Below are 18681 nucleotides of genomic sequence, written 5' to 3'. Positions count from 1 at the left end.
GGTGTGGGAAGCCAAGAACTAGAGGACATGGATTTGAAGTGAGGGGGAAAGATATAAAAGGGACCTAAGGGGCAACGTTTTTCACACAGACAGTGGTTTGTGTATGGAATGAACTGCCAGAGGAACTGGTGGAAGCTGGTACAATTGCATTTAAAAGGTATCTGGATGGGTATATGAATAGGAAGGGTTTAGAGGGATATGGGCCAAGTGCTAGCAAATGGGACTAAATTAGATTAAAATATCTGGTTAGCACGGATGAGTTAGACTGAAGAGTCTGTGTCTGTGCTGTATATCTCTCTGACTCTAATATCAGAGTGGACTTGATGAGCTGAATGGCCTCCTCATTTTCTTATATTTCAAATTGGAAGACAACCTATCTGGCACCTCACTCTTGATAGATATGGGACACAGGTAGATACGTAAGGAATAGCCAACTGTAAGAGTTGAAAAGAAAAAAAGATAATTTGACTTATTTGTAGGAGTTTAACATGATACAGTTATAATCTCATTCTTGAGCGAAATTTCAAAGCTCATCTTTTTTAAATAAGAACCTGAATGGTTATGAAGAAGGTAATGGACTCACCTGGAGCAGTCGTTGCCACTCCAACTAGGTAGGCAGTGACATCGATTAGGTCGAATGCATTTACCACCATTTAAACATGGAGACTGGCATACAGCTAATTAAGAGACAGAAATGATACCTGTTAACCTAGACCAACAAATCACTGGACAGTTCACATGCTAGATCTGTTTAAGGTCCATGATACAATCCTATTAAGACATCCCACATAAACAAGAAATTTATATTGCCTAGATGTTGTATAATCAATCTGTTCACAGTTGTTATTACTGGATCTGGAGCAGGTGGACTTGAACCTGGGTATTCTGGCTCAATTTATGCTGGTTAATCTGGGATATCTTACTGGCAGTATATGTGAATGAATAGCTCTTCTGACTTGACCAGAATTAATCTTCATCAAATAGAGTCCATAAGTTAAACTCATGGTTTTCTAAAAACTACCTGGCCCAAAAATAAAGCAACTAAAGACTATCAAGGAGACTTTGAATAAGTGGTGGGTTTCAGTATGGATAAAGATGGTAGAGGACACAGCTTTCTTGCCACCACTTGGTTGACCTGGAGTGGGATTTGAACCTGGAGCTTCTAGTTAAAGATGCAAATACACTATCCATTGCACCAGGAAACATCCCAATTTTAAGGGAGGGCTTCAAAACTACAGATAGTTATCCTATAATGCCGTAGTTGCATTCCAGTGAAACTTTGCTTTACAGAAAATTGCTTACTATAAATAATAGGGCCTAAAGGAAAAGTATGGCTAAGGGCAGACTAGCAAACAATATCACTCACAATTGCTTAAAAATCACCCAGATGTCTAGAGCAAAGCATAGCACAGCCTGAATGAAGGTTGAAATCATATTTATTAACAAAACAAAAGTTAATTTAACACAGTTGCTGGTCTCTGTACAGTACCTGTAACAGAAAGCTGCTCTGTCGACTGCTGACATCGGTGCATGCCCACTACAGCACAAAGATTGGTGTTGACACTACACATACGCAGAATGGCACACACACTTGGGGGCACAGATCTTGGCACATGTGCAGCATGGCACAGACATCGGCGCATGCATAGAATGTTGCTTAGATTTTGGCGCAAGCCCCACTGGAATCATGCTATCTCGAAAACACCGTTCCCTAATTCCTCAGCAATGTTATAGTCAAATTACACTGCTGAAAATATGTGTTATATGTGTACAAAAGGATCAGAAGGTCCACCAGAGAAATTATTTTCATTGGCAGAAAGGCCAGACTTACAGTCATTGGCAAAAAAGCCAAAGGGAAGATTAAGAGAAATAGTGTTGTGGTGTCCTGAATTGACTGTCCTGGTTTGGTTGTGAATCAGAATCAGAAGTAACGTTCAAACAGCAATTGGATAACTACTTAAAAAGGAACAAATGTATAGGGCTACAGGGAAAGAACTGGAATTGGAGGTGGGAATGAAATGAATAAGTTTATTGAAGGACTAACATGGGCCAATAGATCAAATAGCCTGCTTTTGAACTGTGACATTCATGTCTGACTCCAATGTCATGCAACACATTCAATAGAACCAGATGGAAGCTGCCTTACCACGCTGACATCGTGAGCCTGTCCACCCTGTTGGGCAATCACATTTATATGGTGCTAAACAGAGGCCCCCATTCAAACAGGGTAGAATGCAGATTGCTGGAATAATGAGAATAAAGATACATGTTATATTTAAAAAAACACAAAACATCACCACAATACAATGAATATTTTGTCATGAAATTTGTGAGTTTCATTATTTCAGGCTTTTGCTGCCAAACCAGCAGTGAGTGGATCAAGATGTCATGGTTAGTGCAAATGGAATATTTTCAGATTTACAGTACTGCTTTCTGAACTCAATGCCAAACAAAGTCTACATGAATACTGCCTTCCTCAGGAATGTAAGTTTAGCTTGGATATAAAAGTAATTTGACATTGAGGTATGAATCTTTGATGCTGTTTTCTGTACTTTGCTTGGAGTGAACAGAATTCACTGACTTAAAAAAGAACCATGAAAATACAAAGTTACAAAATTGATCCAACTGATTGGCTCCTCAGGCCTGTTCCACACCCCCATGCCTGCACCTTTTCTGTCTCTAACATTTGTTACTCATAACTATTTGGCTTGCTAGGCCAGTCAAGAGTCAACTACATTCCTGTGGAAATGGAGTCATGTACAGATCAGAATTGGTAACGACTGGAATTTCATTGTCAGATTATTTTAAAAAACACAAATCAATAATAATTGTCGTTGTGGTCATCATTATTGAAATTCCATATTTCAGATTAATTAATTGAATTTAAATTCCACCACGTACATTTGAATTTAACCTATGCCCCAAAAGCACTAGTTGCGGCTACCAAATTACTAACCTTTGTTATTGTCGTTATAATACATTTACACAGCTTTTGCTCTCTTTCATTTCAACAAGTTATTAAAAATGGATTACCCACCATATGGTAAAGTTCTTCCAACATTTTAATACAACAGATTAGATAATAATGAATCACAGTGACAATAATTTGGTAATTTTGCTTAAAGGGCTAACAAAAGAAACCTTTTGCAAAGTTATAGCACTTCAACTATGACTTTGGCTTCATTAGCGTCAGCTATTACGGCTTGCTTTGAGGATAAGTAATTATGGGTTTTTGACAGCAAAAATTGTTCCTTGTTTTCAAGGTATCATTTGCTTTGACAACAGTAGTGTCCCAGCCCTGGGGATAAAACAAGGATGGGTTGGCAATGTACTGAATTCAGATTTCAGTTACTTTTTAAAATGCATTCTCATCCCACCCAATTATCTGTAATTGTCTCTATTCCTACAAACCAGGATATGAGTCAAGTTCTGGCAAATGGGACTGTATTAGTATAGGACATCTGGTTGGCATGAACGAGTTGACTGAAGGGTCTGTTTCCATGCTGTCCATCTCTATGACCCCAAGCCTCAGAGATCTCTGCACTTCCTTAATTCTGGATTCCTGCATACACCCTTTGGTGGCTGCATGATATGCATTCCATTGCCTTAATCAGAATTTCCCCTTAAACCTTGCTGTTGAAGTAAAGTTCTTGGATGCTGTTTTCTGTAGCTTGCTAGGAATGGACAGGCTGCTTACTTAAGAAAGAACCATGCGGGTATTAAGTTAGAAAATTGATAGGTTAGATGAAACCGACTGTCTCCTCAGGTCTGTCCAATACATTCATAACAATTAGAGTGATCATGGCTGAATATCTACACCTCTGCTGTCCCTAATGTTTGTTACTCATAACTAATTATTGTTGAACTGAATGGCTTGCTAGGCCAGTCAAGAGTCTTTAAGATGCGCCCTAAAATTATTTCTTTGACCAAGATATTGGCTACCTGCCCTAATATATGTTTTAGTCTCAGAATATTCAGGTAAAGATAAGTAGACTAGATGGGTTTTCAAGCCAATTAATAGTGATTACATGGTCACCATTCGTTTAGCTTTTAATTCCAGATTTTTTGAAAATTTAATTCAAATTTTACCATTTGTCATGGTGAGATTTGAACCCTTACCCCCAGAACAATAACCTGGCATTCTGGATTAGTGGTCCAGTGACATTACCAGTACACTAGCTTGTGCAAATTGACTATCACATAGGGCAGTTTCTAGACTGCAAAAGTGATTGTGAAGTGCTTTGGGACATCTTCCGATTGTGATGGGTGCTACATAATGTAAGCTCTTTCTCTTCTTTTCAAGGGGCAGTGGAAGCTGACTGCTGAAATAGGAATTTAGCCATCTGGCAAGCGATGCATCTTGCGCTTCCTTCTTTACCGTGAATGATGGGATGCCAGTATTTACTGCTAAAATAACTCCATGAAGGCTGGTATCCTGTTACCAAGTCACCATGTATTTACATGTGCATGTTACTTGGCACTGGTTCAGCTTCCTCAGAGCCATCTCTCAAAGTGAACAGAACGCATGACACTTCTGTTTATCTCTATCAGCTACTGCTCTTTAATTGGACCAGATTAGCAGCCCCAACTGGGAACTCATGTTTTATAAGGTCCTCCTGACCAACCCTTGTTCCAATCACTACATAAACCCCTCCCCATTCCTCGGACATTCTTTTTCCTGTAGACTCCCTCAGCTTTTCCTGCACCGGGTCCTGTTTCTCCGATTCTACCTCAGATATTGGCGACATGTACCAGACTGTCGCCTATCTCTTTTGAACGAAATATCTTGGAAGAAATTCATCTTCTTCAGACAGTAACAGCATAATGACTGTGACACTGCTGGGTCCATCTTATCCTCAGAGGTTTCTTTGATGCTAGGTAGTGGAGGAGAACCTAGATGTTCTGAGGGGCCGTATATGTTTTGCTGTTTGCCTTTTTTATGAGTTTGCAGCTTTCAGTGCAGTCCATGTGCTTGTTCAGGACCAAATCTCGCACTCAAACTTTGTATGTCACGGGACCTGACCTTGCATTGACTATGCCAGATCCCATGCAGGCTATTCCTGTGGTTCCTACACCAAGCACCTTCCCCGGAAGTAAACTGCGTCTGTCACTTAGAGGAGTCTTGTGTCTGACATTGGTATTCCTGATGTAGTTTCAACCCCAACCACCAACCGCCACCACCTCCCCACCCCCCCCCCCCCCGCCCCCGCCCCCGCCCCTCCCCCCCAACTACAACCAGAGGTCCGGGAGGATCAGGTCTAACATCGTGCAGAGTCTTCTCACCATTAAAACTCTGTTGGCGCTCACCCTATAATGGTGTGAGGTGTGATCCTGTAACCAAACAGGAACTGGGACTGTTGGTTATCAAGTGAAGCTGCGGATTATTTCTTTAAGCCTCCCTTAAAAGTTTGGACTGCTCTTTCCACCTGATCATTGGACAATGGATGGTATCGAGCTGTCCTTATGTGCTAATGCCAGTTGACTTTGGGAAATATTTGAATTCCCTGAAATATTCAAATTTATTGTCTGTTGCCATCACCCCCAGGCGTCTGTGTACTGCAAAAGATGCTCCCAGCTCTTCAGTCATCTTCCCTATGTCTGACAAATGTACTCTCTGCATGTCCAACCACTTTAAATGGTTATCCACAATGACTAAGAACACAGAGTCCATGAAAGGACCAGCATAGTCAACATTTAACTGAGTGTAGGGTTTATCTGGCCATTCCCACAAATGTAGGGGAGCTGCTTGCAGTACTTTCTGACTTGTTCACACTCTGGACATTGTGTCTCCAACATATTAATGTCAGCATCCAATCCTAGCCACCAGATGTAACTTCTTGTCAACATCTTCATTTTGGAAACCCTGAGAAGACTCTGGTGGAGTTCAACCTGTATCTGATGGTGATCTTTGTTTGGACAATCATTCTTGTTCCTCATGAAAGTATGCCATCTTCTACAGTGATTTGGTCTCACTGAGTCCAGAAAGGTTTCAGTTCTGTCGGCCCTTTTGCTTCCCCCATCACCACCAGCTGTTTTAGTTTTGCGACGATGGGATTTTTTCGTATCCATAGTCTGACATTGTTACTGGTGACCAGAAGGGTGTCCAGAAGGTTTAAAACCAGAATGAACCTTTCTAATGGTAAGCTCCTTTCCATTTGTAATTGTATGCGCTGAGAATAAGAGGTCAGTGCAGAATTTGACCTGGTGCTATGGGTGGCACTTCCCTGTACTCTTTAAGTAGCCTGATCTGGGTTTGCAGCCTGTTATTATTAGACATTACATCCGTAAAGGTATTGATGGAACTTTCTCACACCAACGATCATAGCCAAACCTTTCTTCTCTATCTAGGTGTATTTTCGTTTGGCATTAGTCAGAGTCCAGGAAGCAGACACTATCGGTTGTTCTTCTCTGCTGGGTCACCAGTGAGCCAACACTACTCCAATATCATATGGGGAGGCATATGTTAGTCCTGCAACTTGTTTGGGGGGATTGTAGTGTGCCAACGCCTTAGATAATGATAGCTACGTCTTCAGTTCCCTAAAAGCTATGTCTTTTCTACAAGATTATTTCCAAGGTGAAACCTTTTTCATAGCAGATGTATGGGTACCTGGCTGGCAGCCAGGTTATGGATAATTTTTTTGTAATGATTCACCAACCCATGGATAGACCTAAGCTCAAACATGGGAGCTGGGGCACCTTTGATCGCTCTCACCTTATCTTCCAGCAGGTGTATCCCACTGTAGTCCCCATTGAAGGAACTCCATGAAGACTGGTATCCCATCACCAAGTCATCCTTTATTTGCATGTGCATAGTACATGACAGTGACCCAGCTAGCTCAGGGCTGGCTCTTTGAATGAGCAGCACCCTTCTTTCTTGTATATATTCCTGATGAAGGGCTTATGCCCGAAATGTCGAATTTCCTGTTCCTTGGATGCTGCCTGACCTACTGCGCTTTAACCAGCAACACATTTTCAGTATATCTATCAGCCAGGACTCTCTGATTGGGGCTGTTAACCTGGTCCAATCAGGGAACTCCTTTTTTATGAGATCCACTGGCTGACCTTGTTCCAATTGCCACAGCTACCTATCTCAATTTTTCCTTGAATGAACTGGCATATTAGAGCATTTCATATGGCAGTTAAGTGTCAATCACAGTGGATTTCACAGTCATTAATACTGAGACTCGCTAATTCCAGCCTTATTGCTTGAACCAATGTGAGTTGAAAATGTGTTGTTGGAAAAGCGCAGCAGGTCAGGCAGCATCCAAGGAGCAGGAGATTCGACGTTTCGGGCATAAGCCCTTCTTCAGGAACCAATGTGAACCTAATTTGATTTAATCTCATGTCCTCAGAGTGTTCACGTGGGCCTCTGAATTACTTAACCATTGACATTACACTGTACCACTGCCACTATTCCAGATAACTAGACTGCTCCTTTCACATGGACTTGAAAAAATAAAGGAGCAATAGAAAAGGGGAATTTACCTTGGTGTCCCAGTTCAACAATTATCACTCAAATCAATAGCTGCTAAAAAATCATGTTCCTGTTGTGGAATGTTGCTGTGCAGACACTGGTTGCCATGCTCCCTACATTCCAAATGTAAATTCCTCTTTTTGAATGTTGTGAAGAAGCTGTTATCATATTAGGGAGGCTTCCTCTTCCCAAAAGACATTATTTTAGGCAACTCCTGCAGGCACCACCATCAGAAGCAGTATTTGTCTTAATGTTTAATCACATGTTCCCAATCAGCCTAACTGGTCAAAACAAAATAATACATCAACTACAAAGTATTGCATTCTGAAAGAAAATTGAAAGTATTGAAAGTACTGATTGCAAAAAGCAAAAAAGGCCAGTTCTTCGCAATGGCATTAGTGATATTATTGTTCAGACTTTTAATCCAGAAACTCAGCTAATAAGTCCTGTCAAGGCAGGTGATGGAATTTGAATTTAATAAATATCGGGAATTAAGAATCTAATGATGACCATTGTTGATTGTCAGGAAAAACACAGCTGGTTCACCAATAGAAGGGAAGACACCTCACTATCCTCACCTGGTCTGGACTAGATGTGACTGCAAACCCACAGCAATGTGGTTGACTCTCATCTGCACTTTCAAATGGCCCAGCAAGCCACTGAGTTGTATCAATCTCTATGAAGTTTCAACAAAGAAAGGAAACCAAATGGACCACCTGGCATTATCCTAGGCACTGGAAATAACAATGGTACAAGTAGCCTTATTGATCCTGTAAAATCCTCCTTACTACCATCTGGGAATTGTCTAACAGACTAGTCAAGCATGAGCCTGACATAGTCATTCTCATCCCCTCCGCCTTATCCTAGATCCAACCTTCCAACTCGGTCCTGCCCTCATGACCTCCTACTTCTCCATCTTCCTTCCCACCTATCAGCTCCCTCCTCTCCGACCTATCATCATTACTCCCACCTCCATTTACCTATCGTACTCTCAGCTACTTCCCTCCCAGCTTCACCCTCCATCCATTTATCTCGCCACCCTCGAGGCTCCCAGCCACATTCCTGATGAAGGGCTTTTGCCTGAAATGTCGATTCTTCTGCTCTTTGGATGCTGCCTGACTTGCTGTGCTTTTCCAGCACTACACTCTTGACTTTAATCTCCAGCATCTGCAGTGCTCACTTTTGCATAGTCATTCTCATACCTGACAGACCAACTCCAATGGGAGACAATCTAAATGCTATCCTTTGACATTCAATGGTATTACCATCACTAAATGCCTTACCATCAACATCCTTGGGGTTACCATTGACTAGAAACTCAACTGGACTCACAACATGCATACAGTGGCCACAAGACCCGGTTAGGTGCTAGAAATACTATAGCAAGCATTATCTCCTGACTCCTCTAAGCACAGATTAGGAGTGTGATGGTAAACTCCCCATTTGCCTGGACAGGTGCAGTTCCAACAACACTCAAAAAGCTTGACACCATCCAGAACAATGCAGCCTGCCTGGTTGGCACTGTTTCCTCAGACAAGTTACTTCCACCAAGGATCAGCAGCAATACATGCATTATCTACAAGATGTGCTGCAGAAATTCTCCAAAGGATCCTCAGACTCCCAAACCCACAGCCACTTCCATCTAGATGGACAAGAACAGCAGATATATGGGAACCCCTTCACCTTCAACTTCCCCTCCAAGCCACTCACCATCCTGATTTGGAAATGTATCTCCGTTCGTTCACTTTTGCTGGATCAACATCCTGGAATTCCTTCCCTAACAATGTTGTGGGGCACCATGCAGTATGTGCACTATAACAGTTCCAGGAGGCAGCTTGACACCACCAGGGCAACTAGGGATGGGCAGTAAGTGCTGGCCATCCAGTGATGCCCATGAGTGGGTTAAAAAAAAGGCAAATGATTTACCAAAATTTGGAACAGTAATCTGTCTTTACGGTTTGCACCAAAGAACCTGTTGTATACTTTCTGCATTTTCTCTTTTACATTCTACATAAGTGGGGTTGTCCAGTTGTTGACTCATTGTTCATATGATGATCCACTTACACTTGTGATTACATATGCCAAAGGTTTTCTGGCCACTGCACAATGAATTAACCATCTGACCAGCTGTCATAAACAAGGTGAACGTGGGCCAATGAGTGCTGTTCATTTTAGTGAACCATAGATTGGACCTAGGGAAAGATGTGCGGGGACAGATGAAGGTTCAGTAGGTGATGTTGAAATTCATTTTTGAGTGGGTTGCATATTGTGAGAATCAAGAGCTTTTCATGTAATAAAGGTAAGCAGAACTGAACCTCTATGCCTGGAACCCGAAGGAATTGTATTTTAATGTACAAAACGAGGAAGAGGAACTATATATCTGACTCTTGAGCATGCCTCTGAGAATATTTGGTTTATTTTGCAACAAGGGAGTTTTGTACAGATCATGTGGCTGGCTGCCAGCTCTGGCTGGGTGTATTCATAGGAATCATCTTACATGCCTCTAACTACCTCACCCAGTTTACACCCGTCTCTGTTCTTTGCTATCAAATGTTTTTATAATCAAAACAATACAGCATTAAAATAAATTGTGATTTTTTTTTAAATGGCCTCTTATGATTCCTATCCCACATGTATTGCTCTCAGCAAGTGTCCAGGAATTCCATAATCCTCACAAACTCCAGGACAAAACTGAAATGAGTCTGCTGGAGCTTGGCATCTGTTGTAATGCTGTGTATCAGCTTACAGATTCCAGAAAATGTAAACTTCAACTGAATTAAAGATACATTGCTCATTGTGACTCACATTTCTGAGGTCTCTCAAACTGTGTGAAAGCTTCCTCAAATCAGAATTAACTACTTCACTGCTGGGGTCAGTTTGTGTTGAGTGAAAATTGGCAAATGATCAACATGTGTCCTCCCATTTGCTTTCTTAGCTATGCATCATGTCTTATGTTGGATTTTTCCACATTAATTAGCACATGCTAAATATTAAATTTAATCCAGTGTTATATTACTAATACTAAATAATGTGAAAATAAGAGCTTGTTTAAAATCTAAATTTACAGCCCACGTTTTGCATACTTGCTTTTAACTTGAATAAAATTGGAATTAAGATAAGCAAGAATATTACTAAATGGGAATTCTTTGTTGTTTTGTTGCTGGTAGTAGGATTGAGCATATTCGGGTCAGATGGACACCTGGTGCAAATAGATCAAAGTAGAAACACTTAAGGATGAATCACCAAGTAAGAACTGAATTGAAACACCTTCAATATAGAGTTCAGAACAATGGAATGAAGAGAGAAAATGCTTTCCAATTCAGGTCCATTGGAGATTATTGACTCTGTGCCCAATTTATCAGCCCCAAATGAGACTTATTAATGTCTAATATGGCAAGTGGCAGACACCTTGTGAATCTGCACCTTGAGATGAGTTCAGTTTAATAGTTACCCAGGAGTTACAGTAGTTTTTAAAAAAATTCTGTAATGTTTCTTGGTAAATATTACATTTATGTGATTTGGAACCCTCCAGATTCTCTAATGTGAATGGATTCTTTCACAGGGTTCCAGGTGTAGGGGGAATTGCCCATTGAAAATTTCAATATCTAGGGCAATTCCCATGCAGCCAGCTGCTTTAGGGATTCCATAGAGACCTCATGTGCCAATTCAATCAATGCTGTTCTAGTAACACCCTTACCATGTTTCTCTTGCCACAGAACGTTAGCATTTTAAAATTAATTAATAGGACGAGGGCCTCATACATTGGTATACATTGCCCACCTTTAATTCTCCTTGAGAAGGAGGTAGTGAGCTGCCTTCTTGAATAAAACTGAGTGACTTGTTAAAAACTGAAGGAACTGCAGATGCTGTAAATCTGAAACAAAAACAGAAGTTGCTGGTAAAGCTCAATACGTCTGGTAGCATCTGTTAAGAGAAAGTGTCACCAGATCCGAAACGTTAACTTTAATTTTCTTCACAGATGCTGCCACACCTGCTGAGCTTTTCCAGCAACTTCTGTTTTTGTGAGTGACTTTCTAAGGGCTCTTATGAATAAGTCATATCATTGTGGATTTGAAGTCACATGCATTTCATTTCAGGTAAGAACAGCAGATTTTTCATTCCTAAGAGAGTACTGGCAAACAAAATTATTTTTTTACTTGCTTTTTTTAACTATAGTCAAGGGGTTTCCTGCTTTCCATTATCAATGCATGTTTTTTTTATTCCAGATGTTGAGTTTAACTTCGCCAGCATTCATAGCAGAATTTGTGTTTGTTTCTCCAAAACTATTAATCCAGGCTTTTTGAGAATTGTCCACCAACATAATTACTATGGTACCAACTTCAAATCTTAATACAACCTATTTCCAACTTATTAGATTTATATCCCAGCTGTATCTAGTTGACTAATATTATTTTTCACCCAGCACAGGTAATGATGAACTATCATACTGGAGGCCAAGACACAACTGCTTTTCTTAAGCCCTCTTGTTAAATTGGGCAGGTTGTTTTGGGAGTGACTGAACCAGTCAACATTCAAGAAGTGTTAAGACAAGAGGCCAATTTTAACCAAATTGGTCATGCAGTACTCCATGGTACAGTAACGCTGCAGATGGCAGAATGATGCAGCCTTGTAATACTCACGGGTTTCACAGAGACGCCCCATCCATCCTTCAGGACAAGTGCATGTGTTTGGTCTTTCACAGGCTCCACCATTCTGACAGGGAAACCTGCAGACAGCTAGTTGAATAGAAACCAACAGTAAACGGTTAGTGTGAAGCATGAGTATTTAATCAAATAGTACGTGGACTAATTCCAGATAAATCCTGATCTACTGGTCAGTACCAATATTTTTCCTCCCTTTATTTTTTCATGGGATGTGGGCATAACTAGTAAAGTCAGCAGTTGTTGCCCATCCTTAATCTCCCTTGAGTTACTTGCTGAGCTATTTGGGAGGACAATTAAGAGTCACCCACATTGCTGTGAGTCTGGATATTGGCCAGACAAGGTAAGGATGGGAGATTTGCTTCCCTGAAGGACACTAGCAAACTAGTGGGATTTTTTGCAAATATTGACAATAATTTTATGATCATTATTACAGAGATTTTATTAATTGGATTTAAACTGCACTAGTTGGTGGGTGAAATTTGAATATATGTACTCAGAGGATTAACTTAAAATTCTGTGTTACCAGTCCAGTAATATTACCACTACAACCCCATCTCCCCAGTCCTGAACAAATGGAAATAGTAGATTGAAATGAATGAATATTGGCTTTAGTAAACAATATTAGTGGAGAAGTATTGAGCAATTTAGCACCTTTGATTAAGGACAAGATTAAATGCATCCCACATTGCTCAGAGGGGCAAAGCAGATAGCAGAGATTTGGATCATTATTTCTCAAACCTGTCTGGCTGTACATCTGGTGCTGGAAAGCTAATGTTGTACTACTGCTTAAAAATGAATATATCCCAATATTATTGTCCAGTATGTCTATCTTTGCTAGTGGGCAAAGTATTGAAAAAATACCAAGAGACAGTGCAAATTAACAGTGAGAAAGCATGATTGACTAGAGCAGTCAACATGAATTTCTTCTAAGAAAAGGTCATGTCTATTTTGATATGTATAACTAACATTTTCTGAGGATGTATACAGGAATGTCATTGAAAATGCAACAGGAGTTCAGTGCGAATGTAAAAGGAGGTCAGTGAGGATGCAACAGGAGAATCTATAAGTATGTACCAGGAGGGTGAATGAGGATATAATAGAAAGTCAATGAAGATGTAATAGGAATATCCATGAGGATGTAATAGAAGGTCAATGATGGTGTAACAGGAAGATGAATGAGAATATAACAGGTGGGTCAATGGAGATATAACATGAGGTCAATGAGTAAGTAGCAAGAGGGTCAGTAAGGATGTATGAATGTGTAATGGGAAGGCCAATGAGGATGTAACAGGACAGTCAATGAGACTATTACAGGAGGTCAAGGATGGTGTTACAGGATGTTAATGAGAATTTAATGGAAGGTTGAATGGAGATGTAATAGGAGGGTCAATGAGACTGTAATAGGTGAGGCAATAAGGCTGTAATAAGAATGTCAATGAGGATGCATCAGAAGGGTCAATGAAGATGCAACTGTAGGGTAATGAGGATGTAACAAGAGGGTCAATAAAGGATAGCATATTTGATGTATTTGCCAAAGGCTTTGGTAAAGCTGTTTGACAAGATCCCACATGACAGACTGGCCAGAAGAATGAGATCCAAGGAGAAGTGACAAGTTGGATCCAATATCAGCTTGGTAGCAGGAAATAAATGAATACCAAGTGTTTTTCTGATTGGATGACTGTTTCCATTGGGATTTTGCAGGGCTCAGTATTATGTGCATTGCTTTTCATGCTCTACAAAGCCAATGGTTGACTTCATTTTAGTGGACATATTTAAGCTACAAAAATTGGCCATGTAGTTCAGTGATGATGAATCATTCCACTGGTCAGGTGAACAGAAAAGCAGAGAAATGGAATTATGTCTGGAAAAGTATAACATAATGCATTTGGGGAGATTATATTGGACTTGTATAAAACAATAGGCAGACTGCAGTGAGAGTACTGCATACAGTTGTCACAAATTACAGAAAAGATATGGTCACATTAGAGAGAACATGAAATGGAGATTTGAGAGGATTTTGCTAGAAATGGAGAATTTTAACTTTGAGGAAAGATTGGTTAATAAGCATTTTATTTTCTTTTGAACAGTGGAAATTGACAGGAGGTTTGATTAATGTATATTAATTATTAAGTTACAAAATAGACTGGTTAGAAAGAATCCATTTCTGTTAGAAAGATAATAACCAAGGGGTGTAGATTTAAAGCAAAACAGAAGTTATTGGAAAAGCTGAGCAGGTCTGGCAGCAGCTGTGTAGAGAAATTAGAGTTAACGTCTCGGGTCTGGTGATGAGGCAGGGTCACTGGTTCTGAAGTGTTAACTTTGATTTTTCTTCACACATGCTGCCAGACCTGCTGAGCATTTCCAACAACTCCTTTTTTTGTTTCTGATTTATAGCATCTGCAGTTCTTTCAGTATAGATTTAAAGATGATGTTTGGAAGGATTGGAGGGGAACTGAGGAGCAATTCTTTTTTCATGAGGATGCAACAGGAGGTCAGTGAGAATGTAAGAGCAGGATCAAGGAAAATGGCAACACGTTTTTTAAAGTGGAACTGACTGAGAGGCCAATAGATACGGAAACTCTCAGTACATTTGAAAAAGCTTGGATGTGCACGTGTGGTGCTGCAAAGCTCCTGTCACATACCAAGATCTACAAAGTGTGTTTGACAGAGAGAAAAATTCAAGAGTTCTGGAGAAGAGTCATATCAGACTCAAAACATTAACTTGGTTTTTCTCTCAGCAGATTTTGCCAGACCTGCGGAGTTTATCAAGCATTTTCTGCTTTATTTTAGATTTCCACTATCCACTGTATTTTACTTTTATTCAAGAGATGAATGGCTTCCATCCAAGCCATCAATCTCTCTATACTCTGATGTATTTCTGTGCTGTAACAGATTCACTGGATTATTGTTCAATGGTTAAGAATGTGCGCTAATGTTATGAAATGTTCACCTTTTACTTGTGATCTTAAACTAAAGTCAAGTTCCAGGAGATGTGATTGGTTTCCCAACAGGACAGACACTGCCTGAACTATGTTGGTTGCTCAGTGGATAAAGTTCTCGCCTCTGAGCTAGAAGGTTCTGGGGTTCAAGATTCACTTGAATTTTATTATACAGGCCAAAGCTACCAGTACTGAGAGATTCTTATGCTATTGCAGGAGCTTCCTCCTACACAAAGCCTTCTACCAAGGTCCCATTTTTTGTTTGAGGTAGGGGTAAGGGCTCCCAAGCATTACTTTAAGAAGAAACAGATTTCCACTGTTCTGCCTAATATTTATCCCCAAATTAACATCACAGAACAGATTCAATGGTCATCATCATCAAGTTTATGGAAGCTTGCTGTATACAAATTGGCTGCCTTATTTCCAACGTTGCAACAATGGCAGAACTTCAAAAATACCACATGATTTTTAGGATGTAATGAAATAGTAAAACATGTTTTGGAAATGCAAGTTATTTCTATTGCTTTATTAGCCTCTTTTCTCAAGTCATGCAATCTGACCTTGGATAAGGTATAAAGGATTCAGGCCGTACAAAGATTTTATTTCCTGCAGTCTCAGCAAGGTAAGAAACATCTAGAAAATTCTTGATCCTTGAAAATGATGTTGTGTGATCATGCTCACATTGTTTCCAAAGCACAGTTTCTGCAGAAAGCCAATGTGGTGAAGCAATTTTCTTGTTATGAATGAGATTTATTAAATTTTCTAAGTTGAAAGCAAAAAAGTATTTGATGAGGTATTTTGTCTTTGCTGTATTGTGCCTTCCCAATGCTTACCAGTCTGTCTAATCTCACTTTCAATTTTCATTGTAGTCCCTAAGCAACAAAGCTTCCACAGTAACATCAATGACTTGCATTCATAAAGCACCTTTAATGTAATAAAACAATACAAGGCTGTTCACAACCAGAAAACAACAAAGGCGGTGTAAGGAGATATTTGGTTAAATAACAGAAAGCTTGATTGAGGAAATTGCTTCCTAGGAATGTTTTGAGAGGAAACCTGAGCACATAATCCAGGTGATAGTTACTGTATAATAATGTCTGAATGCTGCATGTTCCAAGGTGAGCTGGCCCATTTCACAACACTAATTATTGATTTGGGTTTGGAACTCACTGCCTGACAGGATGGAAGTTACATACATTTAATTGCAAACTTTAAAAACTTTGAAATGTTCCTCCAAAGGTGACATATATATCAAGTAGAAAAGTGAATCACCATCGTAGATGGGGTTAGTTCTGAAATAACACTAGCATCTGATACAAAGAGTGGGTGTGTCTTAAACTTCCCACAACTGCTTCACATAGAGCATATCTCTGGCTTGATCCCCACGCCCAGCTGTAACACACTAATATGTAAAACATGCAACTGTTGGGTGAAAAATTAAAGTTGACTATAAATGTGAGCATGGCCTGTTTTAGCTCAAAAGGGAGTTGAGTTTATATGCTGAGAATGTGCAGGAATATGAACTTTTGGGAGGCCAGAACATAAAGGGTTGTTATATAAGATAAGTCAACTTAGATGTCATGATTTATGGAATTTTAAACATAATTTAAAATGAGTTAAAGGCAAGAATGGATTTGTTCTGAAGTGTCCTGTGATGGGAAAAACTGCAGATATTGAAGATAAAACCACTTAGCAAGGCCATTGAAACTCACAGAAATGTTACTGCAGATGAGGAAGTGCCTTTACAAAAGTAGTGACAGAGACAGAAAAGAAAAAGTGTGATGATTAGTGGCAATTATGCAGTTTTAAAAGTTTGCAATTTTTCAATACCTCTGCAACTGGGGGGTTTGCTCCAGGTTCCATTCTCTAGACAACTACTTGCTCGAGACCCTTCCAGCATATATCCACTATAGCAGGAGTACGTTGCTATGTCTCCCACGTGGTGAAGCAATCCTCGTACAAAGGCATTTTTAACTTGAACTGGTGGTCCGCATGTTATTTCTTTGTCAAAGGATAAAAGGAACAGAAGTTATAATTTATGAAATTACTTATGTGGAAATAGCATGAGGGAAGGGACTGTCTCTGTGAGATCACCAAAATGCAAAGAGATCAGGAGCACCACAAGTATTCACAACTAGACAAGGGGCACTGGACCTGAAACATTAGTTCTGTTTCACACCCCGTAGATGCTGCCAGAGCTGCAGAGTTTACCCAGCAATTACTTTTTATTTCTGCAGGTTTTTTTTATTGTATGAAACAAACTGGTTGAATGTCTGTTGTTTGGGAACAATTTTGTTTTGGTGCTCATTGAGATAAAGAAGGAAGTGGGGACTGCAGAGGCTGGAGATCAGAGTGGAGAGTGTGCTGCTGGAAAAGCACAGCAGGTCAGGCAGCATCCGAGCAGCAGGAGATGTGACATTTCAGGCAAGAGCCCTTCATCAGGAAAGCGCCTCATTCCTGATGAAAGCTTTATGCCCGCCACATCGATTCTCCTGCTCCTCAGATGCTGCCTGACCTGCTGTGATTTTCCAGCACCACATTCTCAACGCTCATTGAGGTAAAGGATGATTGGTTAGAATGTCTATCCTGTATTGCATACACATAATGAAATAAGTTATGAGACTTTAAATTGCTGCTTTAGTCCATTACTTTCAGACTGAGATCACATTTTTTCCAATCCTGCCTCCTAAGCAACTGGACACCACCCGTAATCCGTCATTCTGCAATGGAAAAACCATAATTGTAAATACTTGAGATTAAAATCACCACACCTCAAACTGTACACCAGAGAAACAACTTTCCTGGGTTTGGCAATCTCACTTAGATTGTTGCTATGCCTCTTCTTTCTTTACAAAAGGAGAGAGCTTTGTATTTCTGAGAGGCGATTCCAGTCAGGGTACCTCAGAAATGTGGAGCTATACTTCCATTCTTTTGTATCGTAGAAATATTGGGGAAAGAAAAATCACATCTATATTCGCAGCAGTCAGCTGCCATATTCTGAACTTGAAAGGTTCTGACGCCACTTTGACAGCTGCTGTCAAACAGTAAGTATATAAAGTAAGTGTGACATTAGGATACTGACAGCATGAGGTGTCAGCTGGGTGAGGGTACAGGTTGTCGGCTCAGAAGAAGCAGGGTATAGGGTGGGTAGGGTGCCAGCTGGGTAGGATGCCACATGGGAAGGGTTTAGGGTGCCAAGTCACAAGGGTGTAAGGTGGTTAGGGAGCCAAGTAAGTAATACAGTATTTAGGGTAGGTTAGGGTTTATTCAGGTCTAATAGGCATCAGACAAGGTGGATATCAGGACTGGAGGCAACGAGAGTGGAGCAAGGGTGGGGTGTGTCCGGCAGTGGCACTGGTGAGTCCAGTCTGCTGACAACAGTGGGGTTGAAGGTCAGGTAATGGTGGCAGCAGCAGAGTTGTTGGGTCTGCTGGTGGTCTAGTTTGTCAGGGATTGGATCCAGTGGGCATGGGAGGAGCATTGGTTGTCAGCTCTGGCAGTAATGGTGGTATGAACGAGTTGGGTTTGGCAGTCATTAGTAATGGTGGGTGTCTAACAGGAGGGATGTCAGTGATTATCAGGGGTCAGATCCAGTATACATGGT

At 40.4% G+C, this 18681-nt stretch overlaps 1 protein-coding gene across 1 annotated transcript in view; it reads right to left on the bottom strand.

Annotated features, from left to right (window-relative positions):
- svep1 (sushi, von Willebrand factor type A, EGF and pentraxin domain containing 1) overlaps positions 1-18681 on the bottom strand; it is a 232298-nt gene that overhangs the window by 6666 nt on the left and 206951 nt on the right. Inside the window, exons 44-47 of the mRNA XM_060841756.1 lie at positions 16908-17078; positions 12115-12210; positions 2147-2242; positions 584-677 (exon numbers count right to left, since the gene is read on the bottom strand). Of these exons, the coding sequence (XP_060697739.1) occupies positions 584-677; positions 2147-2242; positions 12115-12210; positions 16908-17078 (457 nt within the window). The remainder of the gene's footprint in view (positions 1-583; positions 678-2146; positions 2243-12114; positions 12211-16907; positions 17079-18681) is intronic.

Source organism: Hemiscyllium ocellatum, chromosome 2 (genome assembly GCF_020745735.1).
Source record: "Hemiscyllium ocellatum isolate sHemOce1 chromosome 2, sHemOce1.pat.X.cur, whole genome shotgun sequence".
Taxonomy (NCBI): Eukaryota; Metazoa; Chordata; class Chondrichthyes; order Orectolobiformes; family Hemiscylliidae; genus Hemiscyllium; species Hemiscyllium ocellatum.
This window is presented reverse-complemented; position numbering and strand designations above follow the sequence as displayed.